The 19,562-nt window shown below is 44.1% G+C and overlaps 1 protein-coding gene across 3 annotated transcripts in view; it reads left to right on the forward strand.

Moving 5' to 3' along the window:
* LOC141103749 (ZZ-type zinc finger-containing protein 3-like) overlaps positions 1 to 17,475 on the forward strand; it is a 39,343-nt gene extending 21,868 nt beyond the window's left edge. For 2 of the 3 annotated variants that reach the window (XM_073593710.1, XM_073593711.1), the window contains exons 2-3: positions 430 to 1,940; positions 17,199 to 17,475. In XM_073593710.1, the coding sequence (XP_073449811.1) occupies positions 481 to 1,940; positions 17,199 to 17,460 (1,722 nt within the window). In that variant the 5' untranslated portion in view covers positions 430 to 480 and the 3' untranslated portion in view covers positions 17,461 to 17,475. Of the gene's footprint in view, positions 1 to 429; positions 1,956 to 17,198 lie in introns of all 3 variants that reach the window. The other variant, XM_073593712.1, reaches the window with a different exon arrangement.
* Positions 17,476 to 19,562: the final 2,087 nt, after the last annotated feature.

Genomic DNA, 19,562 nt, shown 5'->3' on the forward strand with positions numbered 1-19,562 from the left:
CGGTCATGTGATCGCGATCTTGGCTCTGAAATTTAGGTATTTACAGCATTTATTTTTATAAATCACACACAGAGGGGGACACTGCATAAGGAGACAGCGCGGATGGTGGATACTTGTTAGAGTGGCTTAACAACCACTTTAAGTAATGAACAGTAGCAACCTCATGTGCATGTTTACAATGAGTTCTAAAATACAAGAAATTGAACTTAAAACATTGACTAGTTCTATAGGTAGACTTCAGGGCTCTCTCTTCATATATGGAGGGGCCCATACTCTGCCTTTGTATGTATTTCGGGAGGCCAATGCTTCCATTGGGCTTAAAACTTTTTTTTTTTACTTGAATGAAGGTTTAGCTGAATAAATTGCTTTGATACACTACATTGTAAAATTACGTCTCACATTGACTTTCACTTTCTTTGCGTTTTTCAGGGTTCCCAATGAGAGGATCATGTCGATCTCACGATTTGGGTGATCCATAGTATGGCTGCTTCCCGTTCGACTCGCGTCACAAGATCTACCGTGGGATTTAACGGGCTCGACGAAAACTTCTGTGGTCGCACCCTGAGAAACCGCAGCATCGCTCCCCCTGACGAGGTGGTCCCTCCGGCGCTCTTGAGGTCTCGGTCTCCTAAGAAAAGGCCAGAACCTGTTCAGATCCAAAAGGGAAGCCTCAACAAGGGCAGCGAACTCAAACAGCCAAGCCCTCGGGAGTCTTGGGTCAGCCCAAGAAAGAGAGGCCTGTCTATTTCGGAAAAGGACGGTTGCGACAAAGACAGTGTGGAAAACAGCGATAAGAAATCGCCGGGAGCTTTGTCGCCTGTGTTGAAGAAAATTAAGCGCTACCTTCGTTCTGAGGAGCCCAGCAGCCCGGAGGAAGAATTGTCCGGTACATTTCACAAGGCGCCCTCGGAAAGGAGGCACTCTGAGTCTGACCATGAAACAGACACACCCCGTTCTAAACGAGCTAATCGATATCTTTTACTGGATGATAGTAACCAAAGGGAAATCAAAACCGACACGGAGTCTGAGGAAACTGTAAAAAAATCCTTACCTGATGGGGACGCGTTGAACCATCAGATTGTGAATGGTATTGACAACAACGAGACTGCTGCTGTAAATTGTAATAACTGTCCTTCGGATGGGAGTGTTAAACAGAATAACGCTAGTGCGGTCGCCCCCCCGAAGGAGTTGAACTTATCGGAGAATGGGAGTTCGCTGACTCCTTCCTCTGGGCCCGCTAACAACGAGACGGATAGTCTTTCAGACCATAATGTGCCTTGCACGCACTCCGAGGAACAGGCAGACAAACAGGACCATGAATTAAATAACTGCCTACCTATCGATCACGTCAATCAGACCAATGAATCAACAGGCGTTTCCTGCGCGGAAGCCCTACTGATCGTACGGGACTCCGAGGAGGAACTTGACGTTGTAGGTGATGGCAATTCCAAGGAACAAGCTGCTCGATCCCCAAACCCCAATCAGGACAAGCCTGTATGTGGCGGGGATTTCCCCATGTCTGAGGCGGCAGAGGGACCCTCGCTTGAGCTGTGCTTTTCCGACACTCAAGAACATAAATATACCTTAAGAACTTCACCAAGGAAGCTGGTATCTGTCAAAGACAGCTCATCCAAAAATGCCTCTCCGTGTGGGGAGAACGGACAGGCCGAGGAGAGTTCCAGCGAGGGTAGTGGACTTTCCTCTGCTGTTAACGGAACCGTAACGACCGCCGAAGAGGCGGCTTCCGGCGATAAAAAGCAGACGTGTTCTTCTGCAAAGTGTTCGCAGGATAAGCCGGCTGCCTGCGCCTCCTCCAGCGCGGAGTGTACGGCGCTCCCCGCCAAAGAGAGCGGCGGCATGCAACCTGCAGAGGAGGAAGAGGACGAGCCCGACGTGTACTTCTTCGAGTCTGATCACGTGGCTTTGAAACACAACAAAGAGTATGTGTAACCATGGTAACCTTGATTTCTGCTATTCACTTCTGTGTTCATTGTTTCTTTGAGCCGAAGGTTCCTTGCATGCTTACAAATGTAGATGTCACTTAACAGCGGAGCTCTGTGGCCGCTCCAAGCACTTAGTGGATTATGTGTCTCATTTTCCAAAGGTCACAGTGTTTTGACAAATGTGCAAGCACCCATACAGATACCCGGTATTATGTTATCTGAATGTAAACACGCAGCTCTGATCACATTGCAGAAGCTTAAAGAGGAGTTCCCACTAAAAAAAAAAAAAAAAAAAAAAATTAAAATTCAGCAGCTACAAATTCTGCAGCTGCTGACCTTTAATAAACGGACGCTTACCTGTCCCAGGGTCCAGCGATGCGGGGGATCGGAAGCCCCGCTCCTCTTCCCCTCCGTTCGGCGGCGCCGGCATTGCAGCTGTGGGTGCTCGGCTGTGGCTTCACAGCTGGGCACCCACTGCGCATGCGCCATGATTGGCCGCGCAATCATATGGGACCTGTCACTTATCCCATATGATTGACAAGAGGGAGGGAGCAGAGCTGAGCCCTTCCTGCTCCAAGGGGAAGTGATGTCACCAGCCCAGGCACTGAAAGAGGCAGACTACGAGGGACCCCCTAGCAACAGGCATTTAGAAGTGAGTAAAAAAAAATAATTTTCCAAATGTTTTTTTTTTTTTTCCTTTAGGCACATTTATGCATTTTTTTTTTTTTTTGGGTGGAACACCACTTTAAGGTTCACCCCATAAGGCCTGTCACACCTGAGCGTAGCGTTTTCAGGCAGAAAGTCGTGGGATTTTACCGTGTTTTGCAGCGATTTTTGTACAGGTCAAAAGGTCACCAATGTAAAAAGCAGAAAACGCCCAAATCTGTGTTAAAAAAAAGTTCCAGAACTCGTCTGAGCTTCAGGCATTTTGGAGCTTCTGGCTTCAGCCGTTTTGGAGTGAAGATGTGAACCATCTACATAGAGAATAATAAATTTTTTTCCCCCTCCAGCGTTTTGTAGTGTCAGGCTTCAAGCTACAAAATGCTCAGGTGTGAATGTTGCCTGATTCCCTCACGAGTCCAGACTGTGTGCAATTTGGTAGCTTTACGTTCCCACCTATAGTTTTCCAACATGGTAAGATTTCAGGTTAGAGTGGTTACAAACCTCTGAAATGAAAAATAAACAAGGCCTATCCATCTATAGTGTACTTACCTCTATCTATAGCACTAAGCCCCGGTTCACACTATAACCCGCATGTGTGTCGCACAGGAATTGTACCAAAGAAAAGCAGGCACCTTTTTTGGAGCTGGACCGCAACTGGATCGCTTTGTACCATGCGATCTGGTGCAGGGCAAAGCGCACTGCATTTGCAATGTGTTTGGGGTGTCGTTAACGGAGAAGTACAACCAAATTTCATTTGGCTGTACTTCTCCTGCGGATCACAGGAGTGCAGTTCGTTCTGCACTCCTGTGACCCGCTTTCAGCTGACAGCAGGTTGAAGACCGCTGTTGGCTAACATCACAGAGCCGGTCCAGGCTTGGGCAAAATCACGACAATGAAGTCGGGATCCACCTACATGCCTGGACCAGCACCCGGTTCAGCCTCTCAGCGAGCCACGCCCCCTCCACAGCCCAGCGCTCAAGTGAGCATGGACGAAGGGGGGGGGGGGGGGGTGGTGGTCAGAGCAGAGAGCTGGAGACTGACAGTCACCAGCTCTGAGAACCGAGCGATCTGCGGTGTTTGATCGCTTGTTTCTCAGTGTTAGAGCCAGCCACCTAGGTAAGTATGAATCTGCAAAAAACAAAACATACTTCTCTTTTAACTTTGTATTGACACCCGCAGCGGATTGCAAACACATTGAAATTTCACTACGACGAGGAAAACGCGCAGGAATAGCTGCGTCTTTTTGCACCGCATATATGTGTGAACCTTAGTGTGCTTCCTTTCTGCTCTCTCATTCCTCTGCTATCTGCATGAGTCAGTTCTGACAGTATATGCCCATATCAGCAATCCCAAAGACGGCCAGGACCCCCTCCATCATACAGCAGGTGATTGACAGCCTCAGCTGTGCGTGTTTCCCTATGAGACTGTGTAGAGGGGGTGTGCTACTTCCCTCCACTCAGGTCTCAGATTACACTGGGCTCCCTGCTCTACGCTGTGCATTGTGTGACATCAGATCCCTGCCCCCTTCCCAAGCGTTAGGTAACATTCAGTTTAGTGTTTGTGTGTTTTTTAATACAATTTTTTTAAGAAGAATTTTTTACTAAAAACAATGAGATTTAGTAATGTTGACGTGTTTCTAAAAGATTCACGAGAAGTGTGAATTTCTAAGCCTATCACTAGGGCTAGGTTTTATATATTGCCCTCCCTCCACCCTTCTAGAGCACCCCTGTTTTTTGTTTAACCACTTGCCGCCAAATCGCATACCTGTACGTTGTTTGACTTCAAGTGGTTGTACTGAGATGATTCTTACAACTGCAGGCATTTTAGCGCCGATGGTCGGCTCTCTTGTAATAGCAATTGGAGTGGCTTACTAGCCACTTGATTGCTGTTACAAGCAGCGGGAGGGGACATCCTCCTGCCGCGGCTCTCCGCCCCACCGGGAGACCCAAGCTACCAGCCGCCACGTCAGCCGGATGGCCAGAGACCCATACAAAGCCGGAAGCGGCTTTGATCGGGTCTCCGCTATGGTAACCCAGAAGCGATGACACGACACCACTTCCGGTATACCTGGCTGTCAACTACGCCATTTTTTTGAAAATCGAAAGTATTAACCACTTAACGACCGAGCCTCTTTCTGAGATTTGGTGTTTACAAATTAAAATCATTTTTTTTTTTTTGGTAGAAAATTACTTAGAACCCCCAAACATTATATATTGTTTTTTTTCTAACACCCTAGAGAATAAAATGGCGGTCGTTGCAATACTTTCTGTCACACCGTATTTGCGCAACGGTATTACAAGTGCACTTTTTTGGGAAAAAATACACTTTTTTGAATTAAAAAAAAAAAAGACAACAGTAACGTTAGCCCAATTTTTTTTTATATAGTGAAAGATAATGTTACGCCAAGTAAATTGGTACCCAACATGTCACGCTTCAAAATTGCGCCCGCTGGTGGAATGGTGACAAACTTTTACCCTTAAAAATCTCCATAGGCGATGTTTAAAAAATTCTACAGGTTGCATTTTTTGACTTACAGAGGAGGTCTAAAATTATTGCTTCTTCACGCGAGCTTGGTGGAACGGGGCACGCGTTAAAATTTATTTTTTTTTCTTATTTATTTTACTATTTATTTTTATTTTTACACTGTTCTTTAAAAAAAAAAAAAAAAATTGTCACTTTTATTCCTATTGCAAGGAATGTAAACATCCCTTGCCTCAGATCTCATATTTACACTAAAACGCAAAAAAAAAAAAAAGAAAATTTTTGAAAAAGTTACATGTCAAGCAGGAAGAAGGATCCGATCGCCTCCGCCGCCGGCAGCGGCTCAAGCGGCGGAGGGCACCCTCTCCCGCCACCGATCTTGCGACAAATCCGTCGTAGAGTACACTTTTATCTGAAAACAGACCGCTCACTGAAGAAGAGGATGCCGGGGTTATGGTAGCTAGCTGCTGCCATAACAACAATATCCTTCAAAGTGCTGACGTATATCGGCGTGAGCCGGTCCAGAAGTGGTTAAAAAAATGCAGATATTGGCATTTTGAACACTTTTAGATGCAAAGGAGGGATTTGGGGTCTTATTGATCCCAAATCCCTACATAAAGAGTACCTGTCACATGCCTATTGCTGTCGCAAGGGATGTTTACATTCCTTGTGACAGCAATAAAAGTGATAAAAAAATAAATAAATGAAAGCAACAGTGTGAAAAAAAAAAAAAGTCCCCCCCCCCCCCCCCCCCCCCGTGCTAGTGCACACAGGCTAATGCGTGTGTCTGTTCTGCATGCACGCAAACAGCGATCATCCCACACATCGCAAACACCAGATCATGGGCAGTAATTCTAGCAGTAGACCTCCTCTGTAGATATAAAGTGGTAACGCAGTGGGAGGCAGTTGGGTGCATGTTGGACTGCACTCTAAGTGCATAGACAGTCCAAAATCCAGGCTATCCTATGGGCATAGTTGACACCATTGCAGTGCAGCGCAGTTCAGAAAAGTGCAGCATGCTGCATTTCTCCACATCACAAACGTGCAAAAATGCATGCAAATGCACTGCAACCCATCACGGTGCACAGAAGCCCAAGGAAAGAAAGAAGGAGGAAGAGACCTCAGAGGAGAAATGCGTCGAGAAAGACGCGCATCAACTGCATGTAAAGGCAAGTCAACAGCATGTAAAAACGGCGCACATATTTGCCAGCACACCGTGGATCATCAGATATCGTCCAAAACGTTCTATTGCAGGAAGATCACATCACAAAGGACCAAGTGCGACATTTGCCTTGCGAGCTGCACAGGACCCCTTTGTCATGCATGTGATCAAGGGGTGAAGGGGTCCTGCTTTGTGATGTGATTTTTCTGCAATAAAAGTTTTGGACGATATCTGATGATCTGGCGAATGTGCCTTTTTTTTTATGTGCAGTTGAAATGTGTTGTTTCATGACAAGCCCACTTTCCAGCTAGTTGCTACAGCACCCGCTACAGAAGAGCCTATGTCCAGGAATGTGTGTTAGGGAACTATTAGAGGTGCACCGAATAGAAATTTTGGTACCGAAATTGATAGTTTTTAAAAAATATTTATATTTTTAGATAGAATTGTATTATATTTGACTTTTTAGTTAATATCAATTGAAATGAATATGAATTTATTGACAGGCCATTACCGGCACCTTTAGCACAAGAAAAGCTCAAGAAAAATGTATCCCTTTAAATCCTATGTATGTCCTTTGGGCTTCCATTGTGGTGTTAAAAAAACCTGCTTGTTGCATTTTTGGTCAGTTAAAAAAAAAACGCACCTCCCAGTTCAAATGCAACCCGTGTTACGTTTTTGATGCGGTTTTTGAGTCACATAACCTATGAAAAACATTATAAGCACAGTAAAACCGGTGCAAAATTGCATGCGTTTTTGGTGCCATTACCAGCACCGGTTTCTCTTATTGGCCGCATGCCGGTAACACCATTTTCTGCCGCCTAAATTTCGGTGCATCTCTACGGCATATGGATATTTACGGCAAAATATATATATATATATATATATATATATATATATATATATATATATATATATATATACACTGTAAAACATGCGTCAAATGCATGCATAGCTAAGAAAAGAATGCAGTTACTTGCAGGCTCTGGTGTGAAAGGGGCCTAAAGCCCAAAGAAGATGGAAGTGACCTCAAAGGAAATGCAATTTTATGGAAAATGCACTAAAAGTGAGCGGCAAATGCACATAACTGTGCATGCAAAAATGCACAGTAAATGGCCAGTTCCTGTTGTGAATGGGCCCTTAAGGGTCCTTTCACACTGAACGCAGTGGGATTTAGTTGGCTGCAGTTGGATGCATTTTGGACTGCGCTCCAACTGTGTAGATAGTCCAAAATCTAGGGCATAGTTCATATCATTGCAGTGCAGAAAAGTACAGCATGCTGCATTTTTTCAAAACAACACAACAAACAAACGCAACACAACTAACATGCAGAAAGGCATGCAAACACTGCAATGCTTTACAGTGCACATAAAAGCCCAAGGAAAGAAAGAAGAAGGAAGTAACCTCACAGGACAAATGCAGATAGAAAAACGAGCATCAACTGCATGTTAAATGCGCGTCACAAGCATGTAAAATGCACATCAAATGCATGCATAGGTACTAGGAAAAAACACATAGTTTCTGATGTGAAAGGGGCCTAAAGCGGAAAACTGCAAGAATGCTGGCTCTTTATTGCAGAAGCGACATGCAATGTCTCTTCTGCCGTAAAAGAAACCTACCAGCCTTCTCACAGTATGCTTTGGAATGTGTACTGACCTGGGCAAGAGCAGCTCAGTTTACATTCGGGCACAGCGCTTGTATCACCATGTGCAGGAATGACATCATCCTGGCCAATGAAGATGGCCACAGCCTGGCAACTGGAAGAACTGGGGTAGAAAATACCGACGAGGGATATCAGACCGTTGAAAGATGGGTAAGTATCGTTAAGTTTAGCTCCTCTTTAAGTCTACCTTCCTCAATCGGAAGAAACCTTTCTTTGAAATCTTAGCAGGAGACCCAACATCATATAGGTGTTTAGGGTGGTTGTTGATGAGACCTGTCACCCAATGCGCATACACCCAGCTGGGGTGACTGGTCTCCTAAACAGGAGATAATGCCCCAATCACAATTATTAGGCAGCATTTCCTGATAAATGAAGGCAGAAGGGATTTAAGGACACCCTACACATCAAGCTTTGGCACTTGTTCAGTTAAATAAAAAAAACAAATCTGCCCAGAGAACAGCTTTTTATAAAAGGCCCTCTAAATCTACACCCTGTGGGGCGGGAGATAGAGCTTTTGTTGTGAATAATGTTGGCCAGGAGAAATGCCCCGAGGCTGGAGGAGCTGTAACACCCCGGTTTGGCACAAAGCTTCCCTTGTGTAATTATATTGATCACAGAAGTTCATTGATTTCTCAGCAAAGCTCTGGATACTTTGAACTTCTTTAGAGATGTTCGGATCGCTCAGAGCTGACAGGTGATTCCTTTGTTACCCGTAGAAGAGTTTACTGTTAATCCAACTGCAGCTCTCACCACTTCCATAGCTCATGTCTTTTTGTGCCGCAGTGTCTATTATAGCTGTGATTAGTGGCTGAGAAACCAGCAGAACCTCCCCGGAATGTCATCGCTAACTATTATGTCTACATCGTCCACGCAGGTAGAAAATAGAATACGGCTGCTTAAAGTGGAACTATTATCAAAATAAAAAATGATGCAGTCTGTCAACAGCATTACAGCGGAACTATGCTCACCTCGGCTCCAGCGATGCGGTGCCCCCGAGCGCCTCGCCTGGCAGCTGACTTCTGGGTCGCCGGCCGCTGCCATTGGCCAGGCAGGGATGACATCCCTCCTGTGCAGGAGTTCAGTCAGATTCAGCATTACAAAATTTGTACAGTGAGCTGCGCGGACGTGGCTCACTGTACAAGGGTGGACAGGCAGGTAAGTCACTTTAATGCAGAGACAAAGCATGTCTTGTCTGCATTAAAATTCCTGCCTGTTCACTCATTTTTAGTTTTGGCCTAAAGCTCCTCTTTAACCCCTTCCCGCCAGCGGTATGCATATATGCAGCCTCAACTGAACTGGGCTATTTTCCATTTTATTTATTTATTTTATTTATTTCAGGTACTTATATAGCGCCATCAATTTACGCAGCACTTTACATATACATTGTACATTCACATTGGGCTGCATATATGCGTACATCTCTGTGCTGGGAGCGTGCTGCACAGTGTGCTCCCAGTACAGAGCCCAGGCGGACTGTAGCCAGCTAGTGTAGCCATCCTTGGACAAGAAGTGTGATATTGGCCAGACCACCAGGTTAAAAAGTGTAGATACAATTGTAACCATTTGTAACCAATTGTAACGGGCCTCTTGTCAATCTGGGTAGACGTCGTATGTCGTCGTCCTGGATCGCGCTGCGGCGCGATCTTTCACGGGCTGTGTCCAGCGGACACAGCTGGTGACTTATCACTGTATCGACCTGCTGCTGGTACCATGTGACAAATGTAACCAATCACAGCAGGTCACATAACAGTTGTAAACAATGGATAGCCTTCCATTGTGTACAATTGTGTTTTTAGCTGTGATTGGTCACTGTGATCACATGGTACAGACTGGGCCAACCACAGCTTGCTTATAGCAATGAAATTCATTGCTATATGCAAACATAATGTGTTACTATGGTAACATTATATTGCTTTAGTCAGAGTGTTTTAAAAAAAAAAATCGTAAAAAATATAATAATGAAAAATAATAATGAAAAAGAAAAATGATTTATTTATTTTTTTTCATACTGTCACTAGTTTCTGATCACTGCCACACCACCAGTTATATGATGACGCTGTACTGCACAGGTGACATTATGTAAAAAAAAATACATTTTATTCTCCAAAAAATGGCAAAAATTTACAACTTCAAAAAGCTTGCCATGCCTCTTACTAAGTACCCTGGACTGTCTATATTCCAAAAAAAAGGGTCATTTGGGGGGTATTTGCACTGTCCTGACATCTTTGGGCCTCAAGAAATTAGATAGTCCGTCAGTACAACAGGATTAATCAATTTTCAGATATATACCATAGTTTGTGGACTTATAACTCTCCTACAGACTAAATAATATACGCTGATTTGGGTTATTTTTACCGAAAAAAATGTAGCGGAATAAATTTTGGCCTAAATTTATGAAGAACATTTATTTGTAAAATTTTATAACAAACGAAGAAAAACTTGCTTTTTTTTTCAATATGTTCCCTCTTTTTATGTTTATTTAGCAAACAATAAAAACCCCAGTGGTGATTAAATACGACCAAAAGAAAACTCTAGTTCTGTGGACAAAATGATAAAAAATTAGTTTGGGTACAGTGTTGCATGACCGCGCAATTGTCATTCAAAGCACGAGAGCGCTGAAAGCCAGGCAGGAAGGGCACCCGGTATTGAAGTACTTTAAAACAGAAATTCATTATATTGAAGCTCCCCAGTGGAATTAATCTTTAAGAGGTCACACCTACTTAACCACTTCATACCCTTAGGATGTACCTGTACGTCCTTGGGCTGAAGGGGTTATACCAGGATGATGGCTGCAGCTGCTACATTTGTGACCGACAATGGGCTTTCCTGTAGAAGTGATCTGAGCAGCTCTGTAGCCGTTGGATCGCTTCTATAGGGCGCAGAAGGACCACTGCCACCGTTCCTGGGCTCCCAAAGAGCCTGGGATTGCTGCGGATAGTCTATCCGGATGCTAGAAGAGGAAAGACAAGTACATCTATACTCGCCTCTTCTCTATGACGTAAAAAAAAATGGAAGTGGTGAGGATTTTGTCACTACCGGTTCGGTTTGTTGTTTACAAGGCATTACCGGCTTGTAAAGCATCTGATCAAACATATATCTTGGTTAGATCAGATGCTTTTGAAGACAGAAGAGAGATTTGAGGTCTAATGAACCCCAAGTACTTAAAAACCTCCTTCCCTCCGGCACAGTGGTATAGTAGATAGCACTTTCGCCTATCAGTAAGAAGGGTCGCTGGTTCGAATCCCAACCACGACACTACCTGCCTGGAGTTTGCATGTTCTCCCTGTGTCTGCATGGGTTTCCTCCCACACTCCAAAGACATGATGGTAGGCTAATTGGCTTCTGTCTAAATTTCCCCTAGTATGCATGAATGTGAGTTAGGGACCTTAGAGTGTAAGCTCCTTGAGGGTAGGGACTGATGTGGATGTACATTGTATATGTAAAGCGTTGCGTAAATTGAAGGCGCTATACAAGTACCTAAAATAAATAAAAAATAAAATAATAAAATGGAGCCCCCCTCACCCCCACATACATGCACATACGAACGTAAACACGCGTGTTTGGGCGCCTACATGCAAAGTTGTTTATTGCATTACATGTTGCATATCGCCGAGCATGCTGCAGTGAGAACAATAATTCTATCTCCCGTTATTCATGGTTAACGCTAAACCGATGAACTGTAAGGTATGTTAAAGTATCGCCGTTTACAGGCGCATGCAGTTTTCCTGAGCTGGGCTAGGGGACTATGGGATGTGTAGTGTGCACAGAGCAGTGAAAAGAGGTAAGATTTGGGAGCTCATGGAGGACATTACTATATAAATCCTGTATAATAATTACAGGGAGGGAGAAAAACACAGAAAAATAGAATACAGGGCCATTAAAGTGTTACTAAAGTAAAAAAAAAAAAAACACTTGACCCCCAAAAGGTTCACCCCCCTTAATGACCAGGCCACTTTTTGCAATGCGGCACTGCGTTACTTTAACAATTGCGCAGTCATATGACGCTGTAACCTAATAAAATTGACGTTTTTACCCACAATCAGAGCTTTTTTTTTTGGTGGTATTTGATCACCTCTGCGTTTTCAAATACCGTCAATTTTGAAAAGAAAACAATATTTTTTATTTTCTGCTATAAAACATATCCAGTGAACAAAACTGAAAGAAAAAAAATCAAATTTCTTTATAACTCTAGGCCAATATGTATTCTGCTACATGTTTTTTTTTTTGGGGGGGGGGGGGGGGCAATGATATATAAAGACAATAATTTGAGGTGATGTGATCCTGGCTGTGATGGTGGAGTGCACAAAGCAGCGTAGTGACACAAGGCTCTGATGCAGGACAGCCACAAAAAAAAAATCTACTGGACCTCGGCATCTTGTGATTGTTTCCTCAGTTGGCAGACAGTAGGAACTTTGTGCAGTCTTGACTGCTCACTCATATAAAAAACAAGAAATTCTCTACCGCTTGGAGGAGTCGCGCCTTGCAGAGCTTGGTAGGCAAAAACAGATGACAATTAAAGTGTTACCAAACCCAGGACTCTGCATTCACTATATCTGGCTACCCACAGTACACAGAACATGGAAATGCAGTTATTTTAGTAAATTAATTCTAAATGCCTTTTCTCATCAGCAGTATATAGCAGTCTTGTGACTTCTATCAGTGTCCAGCCAAGCACTGGTTAAAGCTTGTAGAAGGAGTTTTTATGACTATCCAATCAGGATGCAGGACCTCTGACCCTCTGTCTGGACAGTGCTGTTTGGCCCTGTGCTGATCACATGCATTCTCCCAAGAAAAAAAAACAACCTCTCTAGCAATACACACTAAACAGAGCATGTGCAGCCTGACTCCATAGACTCTGTGTTATGAGGAAATTATTAGGGGACAGTGTAAGGGAGGGGAGGATCAGAGAAGACAGGATCAAACAGCCTTTTTACACAATGGGGTGGATAAGCCCCTTAGGTTCCACAGTGAGAATAACAAGCATGCTTTACTGCATATACAGACTGATTTTACTGTTGTGGGTTTAGTAACACTTTAAAGTGGTTGTAAAGTCAGAAGATTTTTCATCTTAATGCATTCTATACATTAAGATAAAAAAAAAACCTTCTGTGAGCAGCAGCCCCCCTAATACTTACCTGAGCCATCTAGATCCAGCAATGTTGCAGGTGTGTCTCGGCTGCTCGGAACTCCCCTCTTCATTAGACAGCAGCACAGTCTATTGGCTCCCGCTGCTGTCAATCAAAGTCAGCTGGCCAATGAGGAGAGAGCGGGGGCAGAGCTGGGCTGCAGGCTCTGTGTCTGAATGGACACAGGGAGTTGCGTTTCGGCTCAGGTGCCCCCATAGCAAGCTGCTTGCTGTTGGGGCACAAACAGGAGGGAGGGGCCAGGATCATCAAAGAGGGACCCAAGAAGAGGACTCTTCCGCCTTGGTATATCTCCCCCTTTGTGTTGGTGCTCCAGTTCAAATGGTGCCATATGTTGTGTATTTGCAGCCATGCATAAGATGTTTCCCATTTCACCGGAAACTACAGGTGGACTCACTTTCCTGGTTTGGCACTGTATCAGTCCCATGATTTATACTGTATATGTTCCTCACTGTTTAGACACCTTGTTTCCCATGCTCATTTCTGGAGTAGCCAGGCATGCTTCCCTTCTTGCTGGTACCTGGCAAACCTCCAGGGGGCACCAGATGCACTTCACATCCCACAAGGGGTCACCGATCCTCCATGGTGAGCAGTGCCTTCTCCTCAGTCGTTGTCCTTACGTCTTGTCTTTGGTATCCCACCCACTTGAAGACCACAAAACCTATATATATGTTGCGGGTTTCAAGTGGTATACTGAGATGATGCCTGCAGCTACCAGCATCATCCCTGTATTTTTTCTTTTATTTGGGCAATGCTGGTTTATGTAAAAGCAATCTTAGCGGCTAATTGGCCTCTGGTGCTTCTCGCCGGTGGGGTGCCCAGCACTGACGGTTCTGCTGGCTTACCATAGAGGTGAACGGTTCTTCCCCGATCATCACTTTGGCATTAGAAACCGGAAGCGATGAGTATTTTGTTACTTCTGGTTTCCCCAGCATGTAAACAAGTAATTTTTGACTTGTAAAAAGTATCTGATCACACCGATCTTGGTATGATCAGAAGCTTTTAAGGGCAGAGGAGAGATATGGGGTCCAATAGACCTCCGATCTCTCCATAAAGAGGACCTGTCACTTGGTAATGTTATCACAGGGGATGTTTACATTCCTTGTGACAGCAATAAGAATAAATAAAAAAGAGACAGTTTTACATTTTTTTAAAGCACCCCCATCCCACAATGCTTGCGCGCAAATCACACATGCATTGGTCCCACACGCATAGGTAAACGGCGATCGCACCACGCATGTGAAGTATTGTGAACATCAGATCGAGGGCAATAATTCTAGTACCAGACCTCCTGTTTAACTGTAAACTGGTAACCTATAAAAGCTTTTTTAAGTGTCTTCTATGAAGATTTTTAAGTACTTTATTTTGGCACCATTCCATGAGTGTGTGCAATTTTAAAGCATGACAAGTTGGGTTTCTGTTTACTCAGCCTAAGACCATCTTTTATATTTTACCAGAAATTGGGTATTATATGAATTACTAAAGTGTATTTTTCCATTGAAAAAATGCATTTGAAAAACCGCTACGCAAATAACGTGCGACATACATAAAATTGCAAAACCTGCCTTTTATTCTCTAAGGCCGGGGGTTGGTAGACCAGGAATGGGTCTACGCCGCCGACCCCTGCTACTGCCAGCTGCCTGTCCTCCGCCACGCCTTTGGTTGTTCTCTCTCCCTACACTCCCCCTCCTGAGGCAGCACAGTCCAGGACGGAGGTTAACTTAAGTTAACCCGCAGGTAATTGGTTGTTAGGTCCTAAGCAACCAATCACCAGCTTGTTAATATTAAGTCACTCTACCAGCTCCTGCTTCCGTCCCCTGTACAGAACTGTGCTGCTTCTCGGTCTCCTGATGGGGGGGGGGGGGGGTGAAGAGGACACTACTGTGTGTGGGGTGGGGGAGGGGGTAGGTAATGTGGAGGGGGCAGTGAACACTGTTATGGGCAGGGCCACCCCCATGGCAGTGTCCTCTACCGCCCTTCACATCACCCCCCCCCCCATCCCTGCATTCTGAGCGCAACACACTCCTGATCCCTTGGGCCCTGCATTCTGTGCGCAGCGCTCTTCTCATCCCTGCATTCTGAGCGCAGCGCGCTTCTCATGCCTGCATTCTGAGCGCAGCACACTTCTCATGCCTGCATTCTGAGCGCAGCGCGCTTCTCATCCCTGCATTCTGAGCGCAGCACACTTCTCATGCCTGCATTCTGAGCGCAGCACACTTCTCATGCCTGCATTCTGAGCGCAGCACACTTCTCATGCCTGCATTCTGAGCGCAGCACACTTCTCATGCCTGCATTCTGAGCGCAGCGCGCTTCTCATCCCTGCATTCTGAGCGCAGCACACTTCTCATGCCTGCATTCTGTGCGCAGCGCTCTTCTCATCCCTGCATTCTGAGCGCAGCACACTTCTCATGCCTGCATTCTGAGCGCAGCGCGCTTCTCATCCCTGCATTCTGAGCGCAGCACGCTTCTCATGCCTGTATTCTGAGCACAGCGCGCTCCTGATCCGCAACGCGCTCCTGATCCCTGCATTCTGAGTGCAGCATGCTCCTAAACACTGCACTCTCTTCTAATATTTTTTTGTTTCCACTTTGTTTGGGATCTTTTGAGGTTCACAATGTATCACCACCAACAGTAGATCACAAAGGCAGTGCGTTTTGAACACTATGCAGGAAACGCACATGGAACATGCCTTTCTGGTCTTTGATTTTATCAGTGTTGTTCAAGTAGATTTCCATCTCTCTAAGGTTGCCTACCCCTGCTCTAGGGCCTCTACTTAAAAAATATACAGTGGAACCTTGGATTACGAGCATAATCCGTTCCAGGAGAATGCTTGTAATCCAAAGCACTCGCATATCAAAGAGAGTTTCGCTTAGAAGTCAATGGAAACTAAGATAATTAGTTCCTCATTGACTTCTATTGCATGCAATACCGCATGTGGGCAGAGGTGGGGGGGGGGGGGGGAGCCTTGGAAATACTCGGGGACAGCTCGGGAACAGAGTATTTCCGATTCATTCCGAGTATTTCCAAACCGTTCCGAGTGTCCCCGGCGCCCCCGCACCTCTGGCCAAATGCGGTACTGCCCGTCTTTCAAAAAGCTTGTTAACTGCGTTACTCGTAAACCAAGGTTCCACTGTATAATGTTTGGGGGTTCTAAGTAATTTTTTAGCAAAGTTGATTTTCACATGTAAATTAATTTTCCTATGCTCTAACTTTCTCTCCTATGTGGTGCCTGCTCTGACGCAACAACTTTTCATTTTCACTCGCTCCTGTGCACCATTGAACCGCAATGACGTCACTCCCACGCATGCACATGGGAGTCACGATTTACGGCACAGAGCTCTGTAGGGACAACACGGATATGCCATTCTTTCAGAGCAAATGCGCTGGTGACGTCACCAGCTGCTCCTCAATGGAATATAAATTTTACCTACAGGTAAGCTTTATACCTTACGGGGACCAAGAAATTACATCACATGTCGCTTCCGAGTCAACAACTAGATGGAAAGGAGAGTGGTCGTCTGTCCGCTCTCCTACCTCCCCCCTCCCCCTCTACCCGGCGCCTCCCGCTATGCCGGTTGCGGGCCCGCAGATGGGCAAGCAGAGCCCAGAATACATAGCGGGGTGAGGAGCACACGGGATGTATGCGGGCGGCAGCCCAAGCGCCAGGAGCCTGGGGTTTGTCGAGCCCTGATATACATAGTTACATAGGCCCAAGCTGGTCCAATGTAACTATAATATAGCCATGCCTGGAATTTATTCTTTAAAACATTAGTGACTTTATTTTAAACTAAGCACAGGATACAAAAATTGTATGAATGTAAACCTGTTCCATTTATTGTATGACCAGCTGATTTCAGGCTAAATGGATTCTTTTGTTGAATTCTAATGTGAAAGGAAACCTAAAACTAAACAGTCTACCTTTCCTTGAACTCTTAGTTACAGTGGCACAATGTTTCTTGACATTTCCCATTTTGTAATATTCTTTTATGTGTAAACCTTGCTGTATGATGGGGTCTTATCCTGTACTGTGTATCTGAGAATCTTCATTTCACTCAGTGTAATGGGTTTCTGTACGGTCTGTGTCCTTCTAGACTCTTGAGCTGTGTGCACTGATTGTCATTTATTTTTTTCTCTTTTCCTTCCAGTTATCAGAGGCTTTTACAGACTATCTCAGTGCTGGAGGCTCAGCGATCACAAGCCGTGTTAGACATTGAGAAGTTAACCCATCACCAGAAGGACGCGCTAGTCGATCCTATTGGATTTGTGGAGATGCTTCAAAAGAAGGTATGGTATATTCTGAAGAGCAGGTTTATTAACTGTTTTAATGGGTGTGACGGACCACCTGGCACCTGGGTGCCTCCATTAAGGTTCAGCTTTCTTCACTCAGTAACCATGTATTATAACTAAATATTGCACCCAAGAACTAGACTGCACTAGCTTAGGTGAAAACTGGAACTGGCTTAATTGTAAATTCACACAGAATATATACCACACAGAATCAGGTAAGTATTTGATCACATTGTCCTAAACAATGCAAACTGTAAACAGCAATATCATTAGAACATCTAAGGAATAGCTAACAGTGATTTAACCCTTTCATGACTAAGCCTATTTTTGACATTTGATGTTTAGGATAAGATATATAAAATAAGTGCAGCGCTGTAAATTATACAAAAGTGAGGTGACAAATGTGAGTGTCAACATATAATATTCTTATAATGATAAATGTCCATTGTCAATAAATCAAAAAGTCCATCTTAATTGTGAAACAGTTATATCACCACGTGAATATATAGTTAAAATAGTGGTCAAAAACAATCCCCAAAGTAATGAAGGCGTACCATGGATATTGGACCTAAAGATAGCATATGCTATATAGGTCTAAACAAGCCTTTAATGCCCAATGGCAAAGGTGTAGATGGTGAAGACCAGGAAAAAATATACCGTCTTGGAGGCCTTCTCAGGGGTTTAATGTGAAAAATAAAGCTTGTGCAGATACCACCACCCATATGAATGGAGGCTTACCGAAAGGTTGGGACCCAAAACAGCGTATGCTGTATGAGTCAAACAGGCTTAAAAATTGCCCCCTGGCAATGATGAGGAGATCCCAATGATACACTGGAGAAGAGATCCTAGGGGTGCCTCACCGGGGTGCCTTCTCCATGTAGAGGTTAGAGACGTCTTGGGCGGTCCCAGCCTCTAGGTGACTCACTGAATTCGAGCCGACTCTATAATAATAATTGTTTCACAATTAAGATGGACTTTTTGATTTATTGACAATGGACATTTATCATTATAAGAATATTATATGTTGACACTCACATTTGTCACCTCACTTTTGTATAATTTACAGCGCTGCACTTATTTTATACATCTTATGGTTTACAGCAAAAATTCTATTTGCAGTGTCAGTGGCTTACACGTTTGAGTTAGCGCAAAGTTATTTTTGTTTTTTTCTGTAGACATTTGATGTTTACAAGTTAAAATCTGTATTTTTTGCTAGAAAATTACTTAGAGCCCCCAAACATTATATATATATATATATATATATATATATATATATATATATATATATATATATATATATATATATATATATATATTTTTTTTTTTTTAGCAGAAAATCTAGAGCATAAAATAATTGTTGCAATATTTTTTTATCACACAGTATTTGTGCAGCAGTGTTTTAAACGCAACTTTTTAGCAAAAGGGACACTTTCATGAATTAAAAAAAAAAATCAAACAGTAAAGTTAGCCCAATTTTTTTGTATAATGTGAAAGATGATGTTACGGCGAGTAAATAGATACCAAACATGTCACGCTTTATAATTGCACGCACTCGTGTAATGGCGACAAACTACAGTACCTAAAAATCTCCATAGGTGACTCTTTCAATTTTTTTTACGGTTAGAGTTAGAGGAGGTCTAGTGCTAGAATTATTGCTCGCTCTGACGATCGCGGCGATACCTCACATGTGTGATTTGAACCCCGTTTGCATATGCGGGCACGACTTCCGTATGCGTTTTCTTTGCTGCGCGGGGACGGGAGGCGCTTTAAAAATGTTTTTTTTTCTTATTTATTTGATTTATTTTTATATTTAGAAATTGTGTTTTTTAAAAAAAAAAAATTTTATCACTTTTATTGCTGTCACAAGGAATGTAAACATCCCTTGTGACAGTAATAGGTGGTGACAGGTACTCTTTATGGAGAGATCAGGGGTTTAAAAGATCCCTCCTTTGCACTTCACAGTATTCAGATCGCCGAAAACGGTGATTCTGAATACTGTATATTTTTTTAAAACCGGCGCCATTGGCAGCCGAGTAAACGGGAAGTGATGTCGCTTCGGCGTTTACAATTAGAAGGCTGGAACGAAGCCGCTCATGGCTTCGTTCCAGACTGTCAGCAGCCGCCGGTGGCGGCGGATTGGTGATCGGGCCTCCCGGTGGATCGGGAGGCCCGGTAAGAGCGGCGGGAGGGGGGGAGTCCCCTCCGGTATAACAGCAGACCAG

This window comes from Aquarana catesbeiana, linkage group LG07 (genome assembly GCF_042186555.1).
Source record: "Aquarana catesbeiana isolate 2022-GZ linkage group LG07, ASM4218655v1, whole genome shotgun sequence".
Lineage (NCBI taxonomy): Eukaryota > Metazoa > Chordata > Amphibia > Anura > Ranidae > Aquarana > Aquarana catesbeiana.